The sequence below is a fragment of the Rana temporaria genome, chromosome 4 (assembly GCF_905171775.1).
Source record: "Rana temporaria chromosome 4, aRanTem1.1, whole genome shotgun sequence".
Lineage (NCBI taxonomy): Eukaryota > Metazoa > Chordata > Amphibia > Anura > Ranidae > Rana > Rana temporaria.
In genome coordinates this window covers 417,252,260-417,265,655 of record NC_053492.1, presented here as the reverse complement: position 1 = coordinate 417,265,655, position 13,396 = coordinate 417,252,260, and the positions used below count along the sequence as shown (strand labels likewise).

General features: G+C 42.2%; 1 protein-coding gene across 1 annotated transcript in view; it reads right to left on the bottom strand.

Annotated features, from left to right (window-relative positions):
* JAG1 (jagged canonical Notch ligand 1) overlaps positions 1–13,396 on the bottom strand; it is an 80,121-nt gene that overhangs the window by 41,430 nt on the left and 25,295 nt on the right. Inside the window, exon 3 of the mRNA XM_040351301.1 lies at positions 2,735–2,786. Within this exon, the coding sequence (XP_040207235.1) occupies positions 2,735–2,786 (52 nt within the window). The remainder of the gene's footprint in view (positions 1–2,734; positions 2,787–13,396) is intronic.

Below are 13,396 nucleotides of genomic sequence, written 5' to 3'. Positions count from 1 at the left end.
CAATATACGACATCACACACCAAGTCATCCTAGCAGAGCTAAAGATGGGCGAATTTTCACAGGATGCTACAATATGTGGCTGATCTCAAGCAGCCAGATGCAGTCACAGTATCGACTCACAACTTTTAACAAAGTTACCCCTAGCGATTTTCTTGTGACGAAAACGAAAAAAGTAATCGCCCTCTTAAAAAAGTCCACTAGGTAACAAGAGTGAATAAAGAATGAGCAGTTAGACACCCTTTGAGAACCTCCTGCTGTACATTTGAAACTCCTTTCTCCGTTGATGTTTTTTCACATTCTGTGCACAGGGAAATCAATGTCTGGACAATTTAGCCAAGATATGTATTCCTATTCCCCAAGGTACAATAACTTTGCATATTTTTACTTGGAGGATCGCTGGAAACTATACCACACCATCAACAAGTGCGGTACGCTATATTTAGCGCCAACGTCAACAAAAAACAGATTTTTATGCAAAGGCATTCTTTGCAACAGAATTCTTGAATTAAAGCTCGCCTTGACAAGATTAAGTGAAAGCACGTGGGGGATTACAAATAGAACATTACAATCATGCAGTTTAGAAGCAAACTATTTTGTCTTAAAGAAAAGATTATATATATATCAGAGGTCTCCAAACTTTTAGAACAAAGGGCCAAGTTTACTATCCTTTAGGCATTAGAGGGGTCCAACTGTGGCCAGTGAAAGCAGAAAATGCATCGGCATCAGTGGAAGAAACCAGAGACCCATTACTGGTGTCAGTCGGAGGAGCAGTGCCCCATTGTTGGTGTCAGGAGTAGTTCCCCAAACGCTAGATAAAGGCAAGAAAGGGGCCGCATCGGCCCTTTGAGGCCAGTCTGGAGACCCCCGTTATATACCAAGCTTTGAATGCAAAGCACCATTATCAAGTCAATATATTCTCTCCCACATTCTTTCTGGACTTTAAAATGGGTTCTGGAGCTCCGTGAACAGATTCTACATTTGCATAACTGAAACCTTAGCACCCAATTGAGAGGCCCGGTCATAGCAATGCAGTGGTGGTAGGCATGCCTATGTACAAACTATCTGAAAGGGGATATATGTCATAGGCAGCTCCGGGTGCTCTTGAAAGCCAGCCAATAAAATGGTTACCTTTAAATCATACCTTACACCAGTTCTTTTCACTTGATTTTGAATCTAGTTTACTTTAGGACCAGATTCAAACTTATGTGCGTACACACTGTATTATAGTTCATTGATGTGCTTTAGTGTTCTGTGAGCGTGCCTATGAATTTCAAATGGGCCCCAAATGCGCACCCACATAGCAAATAAAAAGGCATCCAGGCAACAACACCAATCCCCAATATCATACCGTAATAGAATTTCAGCTAAAGCACAACTAGTCTTAAAAATGCTCCCCTCCTATGCCAACTAACCTGTGTAAAAAAAAAAAAAAAAAAAAAAAAAAAAAAAAATTATGTAATCCAGGTCATTGCCCCCCCCCCTCCCCCGGTGTTAGCCAGCAGTGGCTGCAGGGGAGAGGGATCACCAGCGTCACCGCTCCAGGCCTTCCCATATAGGTGTGTACATCTTTCTTAGGAGGGGAGTATTTTTTTAAACCGGTTAGGCTTTAGCTGGAAATTGATGATGAATTTTGGTGCATGGATTCTCTATAAGAACCCACAGGAATTAAAATCGGCAAAAAAAATAAAAAAACAATGCTCGCCAATGCATAAAGCCTCGAATTCATATAGGCATGAATGAGCCCTGAAAGGTCAGAAAGTACAAAACTTCTAAACGTGATTTACGTTAACATTAAGATTCTACCTGCACATTTCTAGTCCAAGTATAGAGATTCTTCTATACAAAATTAAGAAATCCAGCTTAAAGACATTGAAGTTTAACTCGTGAGCAGCCGCCTTTTAGCCTCAAAAGTCAGAAATTATACAACAGACTGCACTTTCCTTGTTATAGTCCATATTTTTTATTATTATATACTCTTCTGCATCCTTGGAGGAATCTTATTGGAGGATCCATTTTAAAGGGTCGTTATTGGTGCTTTTAGACATTGTTTTAAGTATCCAATGTTGAAAGGCAAAAAAAAAAAAAAAAGTACAGTACTTTCCACAATCCTTAGAGGAAAACGGCAATAAGTTACCGGTATGTAGGGCTTACAGTGACCTTGGTCTGCACCTGCCTTCATCCTTGTACATTTCAAAACATTTTCATAACCAATAATGTTCTTTCGGAGGGGGGCCTTCAATCTCCGGAGTAGCCGATCACCACTTCAATGACAAGCCCTGGGAATACCATTAGCTTGCGGCAAAATGAAGAAATGAAAACAAACTTCTATCACAGAATCCAGCAGTTTGACTTGAAGGTCAAAAAGGAGTCCCACTGTGGTCTCTTGACAGGATTGGACTGTTGCTGCTCGTTTGTTTACTTTTTTTGAGCTCTGAAAAAATGTGCCAAGGGGATGAAATATAGAATAAATATGCTTGAGTGCCTTCTCACTTTACTGACTGAACGCAGCGTTGACTTGTTACATTAAAGGGTCAGTCCATGCAAAAAGGGATACTTCAGTTATAGGTGGTGCTTTTTTTTTTTGTCCTGGGGACTTCAATAGTGAAATATTCCTGTGCCATATTCCGATAATCTCATTATTTTTATAAGACGAGATGTACTTGGGAGGTTTTTAATATGGGCCCACAAAAACCATTTGAAGGGGAACAGATATGTACATGGTTTATATGCTTACCATTGGTTTCATTATTGTAGTCCCAAGCCTCAACGACAAGTGCGTAAGATCTCTGGAAAAAATAAAAAATAATTTGTGTTAATACTGCCAACTCAAAAAGACAAAAAAAACACTTTAAAAAAAATAATTCTCATGCATTAACAAAAAAAATAAAAGTCAAGAATAATAAAAAACAAAAGAATGTGTTAGTCCGCCAAAGGGGAGTAATGCCCTACAAAACATTAGACAAGCAAAAATTGCAGAAGGCAAGTTTAATATGGGCCCCTTTTTTATTAACATTTTTTATTCTGCATGCCCACGTTCGCATACACTCAAGACTACACACACACACACACACACACACACACACAACTTGTCTAACACTATATTTGTTCCCATTTAGACCTAAACCGGTAACAGATTAGTTGAATCAAATGTGATCCGCTTTCACCCCTTTAAGCTAACTTATCCAGGGTGATTCAGCAGAGACCTTTCACCTTGAATTACTAATCTTTGTCAACACTAATGAGTCTCATGAACCTAACTAGGAAGAACTAATAAACACTTCCATTCCACTCCCAGATTGGAAATAGAAACCGATAAAAAAAAAAAGCTGAACAGCAAACACATAGACCGGATACTGGGGAAGCAAAATATGTACATATACTCATGGTTCTACGGCAAACAGTAATTTACTGAGCATCTGAAGTGAGGACTCCTGGGAGATTTTGCTTTTCAGCACCTCTTTGAAAGCTTTGTCTGCAATAGACCATCACTGCTCCCACAAGTATCAGGTAACAAGGGAAAGAACTGATGAATTTTAGCGAGGTCGAAGGGAGGAGAGGCTCCTTAATACAAAGCCTCGGACCCAAGCATTCGAAACCTTTAGGGCACAGCTATGTGTCACATTTATAGGCACACTAATCTGATCAGAAGATCTTATACATTCCTGTAATAATCATAAGCATCTACTGAAAAAAAAAAAAAAACGCACTACATTGGTTCTGGATACTTGCCAACCATTGTATTCAGCCACCTTTTATCTCTACTCCCAAAAGGAGGCAGAGAGGCAGAAGCTCAAGCTACAATAGGACCACTTTACTGCATGTCTTTAAGATGACTAGAAGTGGCTAAAGCTCCAGTCTTACTCTCATACAAGAAACAAAAGGCAGCATAGCTGAGAACTTTCCATAAAATAGAACGTTGAAATTCTTGGCAACATGACGTCACCTTTAACTACTTTACAATTAAAGGGGGGCTTTAGAAGCAACGCTTCCTTGCAGAGACTTCTGAGAGAATAGCTTTGCAACCTTGAGTATGTACAAGACCTCGTACATGCAAATTCCAAAAGGATGCACGGGTGGTTTCTGAAGTGCTCCTTGGTGATCGAAGTACAACAATTGGATTCTATAGAATACAGATGTTCAGTTAATTTTTTAAGTAAAGAAACACAAAATTTGCAGCTGCCTTTCAGGGTTTCCAGCTGTAACACTGCAACTCCCACCCTTTTCAAAATCTCCCCGGAGTAGCAGAGTATCCGTGATGCTGAAATGGATTTTATCAAAATTACCATGAGCTTGAAATTTTGACAGTCATTTTGGTATAAAAAAAAAAATAAAAAAATAAAAACTCTCCTATAAAAAGTTTAAATATTTTTTATATGGGATGCAATCCAAAATGAATAACTTTATAAAGACAGCCAACTGCCAGTTGACAGAAAAACAACACATTCCATACAAGGCTGGCCATACAGGATTTGAACAATTAAAGCGGAGTTCCTCTTTTGCTTTAAAGCGGAAGTAAACCCATCTATTTGATAGTTTAAACAGTTAACATTTCCGGCATGCCGGAAATGCTAGATGTCACATTTGCTTGTGCTCTCAACCAAACTTTCAAACCATCGAATTGGCTGGTTTCATAACTGATCACATGTGCAGCATTGTGGCAGTTGCAGATTAAACAGAGGCCAAGATGGCAGCTTCCTTGGCTGAAAACAATAGGAGGGCTTACTTCCACTTTAAGCAGTCCTCGCCCCCTTACATGCCACATTTGGCATGTAATATTTTTATTTTGTGTGGGGGGGGGGTTCTTAGTTTTGAAGGCAACTTCCTGTCCCACTTCCTCCTTCCGCCTAGGCGACTCCTCTCCCCTAGGCGGCCCCTCCCTCTAGGCCATCTTCTTGGACTTGGGACAGGTCCCAGAAGATCGCCTGTCCACTCCGAGAGCGCAGCGCGACGGGTGCCCACAGTTCTAATGATGCCGTCGCGGATAGGAGGGGGAGAGGAGCAGGCCTCCATATCGCTGGACTGTGGGACAGGCGAGTAGCTGTTTATTAAAAGTCAGCAGCTATACTTTTTGTAACTGCCGACTTTTAAAACTAAAAATAGCCTGAAACCCCGCTTTAATGGGCAGGCTAAATGTACCAAGTTGAGCGACCAACTTAGGTACAGCCAGCCTGCTCGATTCTCTTGTGATTATCGCTAACAGCTGCTATAGCCACTAGCAATAATTACTGTCCCCTCCTGGCGGGGATGGCTTCCCCCTCTGGAAAAGGACATGTGCTTGGCGGGAGGGATTCCAGTGTCAACACTGTTGATAGGGTAATTGTGCAAATTCCTTTCCTGCAACCCGTGGTTGTAGGAAAGAAATTTGCACCATGTACGTGGTTGTAGGAAAGAAATTTGCACCATGTACGGCCCACCTTGGGCTGTTATGCCTTGTACACACGGTCGGACTTTTGACCGTGCAAAAATCCGCCGTGACCCCGTCGGAAGTCTGACAGACAAAATCTCTAAGGTCCATCGGACTTCCGACAAAAAAGTCGGATGGAGGCTTCACATGGCCGGACTTTCGGAGAAAAAAAGCCTGTGACTCCCCCCCCCCCCCTCGGAAAGTCTGAACGTGTGTACGAGGCATTAGGGGGATTAAACATAACCTGAACAAGGAAGAGAACATTAGATAAGACACTGGTAACAAAAAATAAAATAAAAAATTCATAAAAAAAAAAAAATTGTAGTGCCGAATTGGCAGTTCTGGAATGTGGGATACTAAACCCTAGCTGTATCCATAGACCCTAAGGATTTGATCCTAAAAGTTCCCAGTTATGCAAAGCCGTAACCAGCTAAAAACAATTTGGCTCATCCACAGTACTATCTGTGGTTCCCAAAGCCATTTGGAAAGAAATGGAATGCAGTAATTACACAGAAGACAAACCAGAAGCATATATAGCATTTATGGAGCAAGGTAAACACCTTGAAGGTGTAGGTACAAAGATAACTTCAAAAGTCAGCATAATGCTACCTCTAATAACTTGACCGAGCTTGCAGCCTTTGAAGGAAAGCCCTTCTTTGTGAGGCTCTGCTTGGAATACAGCCTAAATATGTTTCATATTCAAAAGAACAGGATTCCATCTTGTTCACAGATAACTGTGGGAAAATGTAGAGAAGAGCAAGCAAATCTGGGCAAGCCGGGGCATGTACGGAGCCTCCGATACAAAAGACCATCAGCCAGGACAATTTAACCAGCCTATAATATTATTTTCTCAGTAAATTAACACTCTTAATGGCACATTATAATTTTATGGGCTTTTATTTGTTTGACGAGTCTTGTTCTGAAAGGAAAATTGCCAGATATTTTTAATCAAACCAAATGCTTGTTGCACTTTGTCAACTGTACCCAGAAATAAAAAAAAACACTGGTAATAATTTTATTACCAAACAAAAAAAAAACACTACACTAGAAAAAAAAAAAAACACCTTCTGGAAGAGATGGGGCAATCTTCCAGAACAGGAAATTCCAGAGTTGATTTACTAAAACTGGAGAGTGGAAAATGTGGTGCATTTCTACATAAAAACCAGTCCACTTCCATTTTTCCCCCCCTCAAAGCTTAAAGGGGTTGTAAAGGTACAATTTATTCCCCCCTAAATAGCTTCCTTTACCTTAGTGCACTCCTTCACTTACCTCATGCTTCCATTTTGCTTTTAAATGTCCTTATTTCTTCTGAGAAATCCTCACTTCCTGTTCTTCTGTCCAACTACACACAGTAATGCGAGGCTTTCTCCCTGGTGTGGAGTGTTGTGCTCGCCCCCCTCCCTTGGACTAGGGAGAGTCAGGACGCCCACTAACACACAGCTCCTTTATCTGCAACATAGAGAGCGCCCTGACTCTACGCCAGGGAGAAAGCCTTGCATTACGGTGTGTAGTTACAGACAGATGAACAGGAAGTGAGGATTTCTCAGAAGAAATAAGGACATTTAAAAGCAAAATTGAAGGATGAGGTAAGTGAAGGAGGACTGCATGAAGGGAAAGGAAGCTATTTAGGGAAAAAAAAAAAAAAAATTGTACCTTTACAGCCCCTTTAATTAGACAAGCTAAAGTTAAGCCCCATACACACTATAAAGCCACAAATTGTACACACTATCAGATTATTGGACGAATTTACGTCAGTTTTTTGTTGCATGCCAATCTCAAATCGAAAGTGAAGAGGTTACCTACCATCAGAAAATTTTCTTATGACAGAATTCAAATGTCAGAAGTGACAATGTGTTGAATCATTTTGTATGCATTCTTGCATTTCTGAGCATGTCTAGCCTTGCTCAGCAGATTTTTGGGCCGAAAACCAAACTAAAGCCTCATACACACGATCGGACTTCCATCAGACTTTTCTGTGGATTTCGGTTCGAAGGGCGTTGGCAGTGAACTTGTTTTGCATACACATGGCAGAACATTTTCAGCCAACATTCAAACCACATGGTTTTTCAGCTCTTTACCGCCACACTTTGGACAACTTCTGCTATTGTTGTCTGATGTTTAGCATTGGTTCCGAGCATGCATGTTTGTACTGTGGATTTTAGTTGGATGGACTTGTGTACACACGATCGGATAATCCGACGTAACAACTTTATTTTCAGACAGTTGGTGAGCATGAACAGCCAACAATTGTTGTCATTAATTCAGCTAACAATTGTCTGATGGAGCATACATACAGTCGGATAATCCAACACATCACGTCCATCAGACAATAATTGTAAAATTGGATCGTGTGTACGGGCATCGTACCATCGTGTATGGGCCATCTCTGCTTGCCCGCTCGCTTTTTCCCCCCATCCACACAGCGCTCTCATGCCGGTGTTCTGCGGGCATTATGCGCCGGGGGAAGTTCTCGGGAGGACACCGGCAGCCCAGCATCTCCCTTGCCGGCCGCCTGCACCCGCGGCCCGGCTGCAGAAGCGCCACAGCCCAGTAGTGGGCCGGGGAACCCTGCTCTAGAGTATTTGAAAACCAAGGCAGATTATCCACAACATTTTTTTCAGTAACACTGAAATTAACCACTTGAGGCCCGCGCTATAGCCGAATGACGGGCGCGCAGTGGGGAAACTCTGTGCTGCTCGTGTCCCGTGGACACAGCCAATCACAGATCGCCGTGAACGGCCAATCGGAGTGGCCGTTCAGTAGGCGATCTGTGCGGCCAATGAGAGATGATCTCCTATGTAAACATAGGAGATCATTTCTCATTGCCAGCTCTCACAGCGTCCTGTCAGGGAGAGAGGAGACGGATCTGTGTCCCTTGTACATAGAGACACAGATCAGCCACCTCCCCCAGTCACCCCCCTTCCCCCACAGTTAGAACACTAAGCAGTATACACATTAACCCCTTCCTCACCCCCTAGTGTTAACCCCTTCAATGCCAGTCACATTTATACAGTAATTAGTGCATATTTATAGCACTGATCGCAGTATAAATGTGAATGGTGCCAAAAATGTGTCAAAAGTGTCCGATGTACCGCCATAATGTCGCGGTCCCAATAAAAAAAACAAAAAAAAAAAACGCAGATCGCCGCCATTACTAGTAAAAAAATTAAAATAATTCTGTCCCCTATTTTGTAGGCGCTATAATTTTTCGCAAACCAATCGCTTATTGCGATTTTTTTTTTACCAAAAATATGTAGAATACGTATCGGCCTAGACTGAAAAAAATGTTTAAAAAAAAAAAAAAAAAAAAAGGATATTTATTATAGCAACAAGTAAAAAAATATTGTATTTTTTTTCAAAATTGTCGTGCTTTATTGTTTATAGCGCAAAAAATAAAAACCGCAGAGGAGATCAAATACCACCAAAAGAAAGCTCTACTTGTGGGGAAAAAAGGACGTCGATTTTGTTTGGGGGCCATGTCGCACGACCGCGCAATTGTCAGTTAAAGCGACGCAGTGCCGGAAGCTGAAATTTTACCTGGGCAGGAGGGGGGTATATGTGCCCAGTAAGCAAGTGGTTAAATGAACAGAAGAGAAGCAGACAGAAAAAAAATGGGGGCTCTTTACATTAGTGGAATGTGCACAAGGGGCCGCTTGCATTGGTGGCCAGTGAAAATGTGATCCCTAGAATTGGTGGTGCATGTAGGAGGAGAGATCAGTTTACCACTCCTCAAGGAACCCCCAACAAACTCAGGAGAAGCCCGAGGGTTCCATGAAATCCAGACTCGGAAAGACTAGGTAGGTCTAGGCAACTTACAGGTGGTGCTTAATCTAGAACCCGTCACTAAAAAAAAAAAAAAAAAAAAAAAAATCAGACTTTGACAGCCAGAATAGGATTGATTCTTATTAAAAGGACTGCTGGGAAACAGCCACCTGAGTGAGACGGATATGACGGAAGCAACTCACCCGGCCATGGCTAGCAAATTACTTTCAGAGTCATGACTCACTACCCATAGCATGAGAAACTAAGTAACGGATACAGAAGCACTGGGTCTTTTGTTTTAGGAGAGGTTCTCTTCAAACATGCAATCATTGTCGAGCACATAGAAAGTGGTTTTCACAAGTGCAACAAATCCACATATCTCTTGTGAGGACGTGGACGGGAGCGTACAAGTAAAAAAAAAAAAAAAAAAAAAAAAAAAAAAAAAAAAAATTGCGTGGTGGCTGTGGTCTATAGTCCCTGTGAATGAGAAACTAAAATACAATTGGTAAAATCCATACTTTTGCACATCTTCTCAATACATTGACTGTCCTCTAAATGACCATCATGCATTGACCTTTTAACCACCCCGCTTTCCCCAAACAATTCACACAGTACAAAATTTAGTTATCCTCAATTTTCTCGCGTTGACGTTGCTTCTAACTTGTCAAAAGACAAAGCCAACAATCAGTACCACTTTTTTTTACGTTTTGGATAGGCTAGGGTTAAACCCTCTCCCTCCCTATCAGGCTTGTGTTTTCTGCCCATTGAGGTTTTCCTTTACTTTTCATCCTGAGAAAGAGCAGTAAGAGGCAACGAGGTTCATTTACTAAAACTGGAGACTGCCCAATGGGCAGCTCTGCATGGTAGCCAGTTTCTAACTTTACCTAGTTCAATTAAACTTGGCAGTAAATTCTGGAAATTGGTTTCTAGGCAGAGCTGCGCCAGATTTAGCATTTTCCAGTTTTAGCAACTCAACCCCAATCTCTCTTAAGTGGGATAAACACTGAGAAAAATCAAAAGAAAAATTCAGTGCGAGGAATGGTCGTTCAATTTCCGTATAGCGTGTACACAACTTTCGACATTCAATACAGACTTTCAAAAAACACAAATATCCCATGGGATAAACTCCAAAGTTGTTCTTGTAACAGAACAATTTTCGTGTAATATGTACCGTTTTCGTACACTGCGCATAATCAGAAAAAAAAAAAGCCTTGGTCATGCGAGAATTTTTGTACGATCCTTGGTTTAGACTTGCTGAAAAACAGCGAGAAAACCTAGACAATCATTTGCCCCATTTTCTTAGCGTTTACTTGGCCTTAAACCACAAACACAGGCCGAATTTCGGCAGACATTTGATCTGTGTGTTTGCCTGCCGGTCTGACAGAAGCCAGCTTCTGTCGGACAAGCATGCTGGAAAACCAGCTGCCCCCCGTCTCCCGATCAGCGCTCTCAGCCAATGGGCGAGAACGCTGATCGGAGTGTTCTTGCGGGGGGAGCTCCCCCCGTTCGAACACAACAGCTTAGCGGCGGGAGATCGCTGTACCAACGGGCTGACCATTTTTTTTTTTTTCTTTCAACCTACTGGGTTGAACAGAAACAAACAATATAGTGTAGGCTTTAGACCGTTGCCACCAAAGTGGATTTCTCCACGTAAAGATTTGTGCAAGGGTCACCTGGACCAAAAGTGAGGGTGAACCTCCCCCCAGCAGGAACAAGAGATGCAAAATTCAGACAGGGGTCCCAACCTTCTTACATTCTATTAAAAAAAAAAAAAAAAAAAAAAAAAAGCCTTTACACAGTCCAATGCTGGCCATACACTATACGAAAATTCAGCCATTCAGACAGTGCTTTCGTTTTTCGAACAGTTAATGGGCACAAAATCGATAATCATTGGGACGTTTTTGAGCCGAAAAATCGAAGGACACATTTGGAAATTTTCTGCTGAACAAACGATAAATCAGAAGGTTAATGTGTTTCCCGTCCGAACTTTCTGCACTAGGTATATGTTAAAAAAAAAAAAAAACGAATTAAATTTTTTTTATTTATGTCCACTGAAAGATTTATCGTCATTACATGATGGCAATATCGTTTGCGCTCACGACCGGACGTTCATTTTCGAAAGTTCGTTTGGACGATTTTTCGTGGAGTGTATGGCCAGCATAAGTCACATAGTGCTTTCATCTTGTAAAAAGTGAAGTAGGCAGAGATCGTTAGGAGAACATCCAGATCATGAAGTAGTACAAAAATCAGGCCTAACGCAGCAGAAAATCCGAATGATCCTATTGGTCAGTCCAGCAGTGCTAGCTTTAACCGACCGCTCATTGTATTGGTGAGAATGCGATTTTTATCTCCTCTTCAATCCTCCAATTATCACACCTGCTTCTGCACGCTGTGCTGGGAGCAGCATTGTTGGCTCCGATATAATGCCGAATAAAAAGAGACGCTCTTTCACAATGATAATGGGAACTGTTGGTTTAATAATGGGTGAATGAGCACTCACATCCACCCCGCTGTATTCAGGTTTACCGCACATCTCTGGAATGAAGGCAACCAGCAGGTTTTAATGTTCCCATGACCATAGATGACCTCTGATAAAATATCCATCTAACCCAAATAATAAAACTGCACACAGTGAACGTATTCAAATGAGAGATCCGCATAGTGTCAAAGATCAGCTGCGTACTGATAATGCCACACTTAATTAGCCACTAGAGGTCTGACCCGGAGCCAAAGAGAAGGCCCCTCCAGGAATAGGCAGACGGGAGTACAGACGAACCATGCGTGAATCTGAGTTTACCAACAGAAATTTTTTTTTTTTACAATTTTTTCAAAACCACAACATGGACTGCAAAATTAGAGAATTCCATCAGACCAGAATATAAGAAGGTGCCAGGTCTGTTATACAAGGTTACTAAATAAACGGTTCCTCTAAAACAGGGTTATGCAATTAGTGGACCTCCAGCTGCTGCAAAACTACAAGTCCCATCATGCCTCTGTGTCATGCTTGTGGCTGTCAGAGTCCCGCTATGCCTCATGGGACTTGTAGTTCTGCAACAGCTGGGAGGTCCACTAATTGCATATCAGTGCTCTAAAACATGTGTCAAAACACAAGGCCCATGGGCCAAATCCACCCCGCCAGGGTGTGGCCCTCACACCTCTCCTGCAGCTGTGGAACCCACTTCTCTGCCTGCACCTGGTCTCAGCAGTCAGCATCAGAGAGGACAAAACTCCTCTGCCAGATACTGCGTTTTTTGTGCAGCGGCTCGCCCAACCCCCCCCCCCCCCGTGCCAGCAGTTAGCGGTGGAGGACAGGATCCCTCCTACAGATCTTGCACAGCCACAGCACCCCCTTAGCTCTGCCTCCCCTGGTTTCAACATTCAGTAGACTCCTCCAGACGCTGCATCTTCTGCTTTCCAGCTACGTCCCCAACAGCAGCACAAGATGAGGGGGGGGGGTGCACTTGTGATGTAAGAGTAGGGCACCATTGACTTCCGATGGTGGGGGGGGCGGCTCTTGACATCTCATGGAAGGGGGTTTGGGATGCTCTGGAGATCTAGACTTACAAATCTAATGGGCCCCTTTGAGGGCAGCCATAAGGCTGGTGTGGCACGCAGTGAAATGGAGTTTGAAACCCTTGCCCCAAAAAGGTCAACCAGCACAGCATACAGGTTTGTGGGAGAGGACAGTTTATTATTTTTAACTATAAAAAGTGATATTAAAACCCTAATTTATATTTTTACAATTTCAGAATGTAAGACTTAAGCTGGCCATACATTTAGAAATTTTACAGAATTTCTCCCTTCACGACGACAACAGCCTGGATGGATGAATTCCCCCCGCCAATTATTTTATTCCAGCAACACATATGAATTACACAGGTTCTGTGGCTGATTAAGGAGGTAATTAAACTCACTTGGTGCCTTATTTGCATTAAATTAGACTCAGAACCTGTGTAATTAATATGTGTTCTGTTTTAAAGGGATGAGTTGGCAACCCTAGTCAGAGTACCAAAACCATGCCTGAACTTGACTGGATTGCAGTCGCTGTTCGGCTGTAAATTTTTGTGCCGAAAGTCCTGCCGTAGCAATATAAAATTCTGACATTCACAGACATGACTAGGCATGATGGGAATTGTAGTTCCTGAACAACTGGAGGGCCGTAGTTTGAGGACCCCTGGTCTATAGTCTGCAGCAGGCGGCTAAAATCTGACAGAGTGTTTGAGCAGAAGT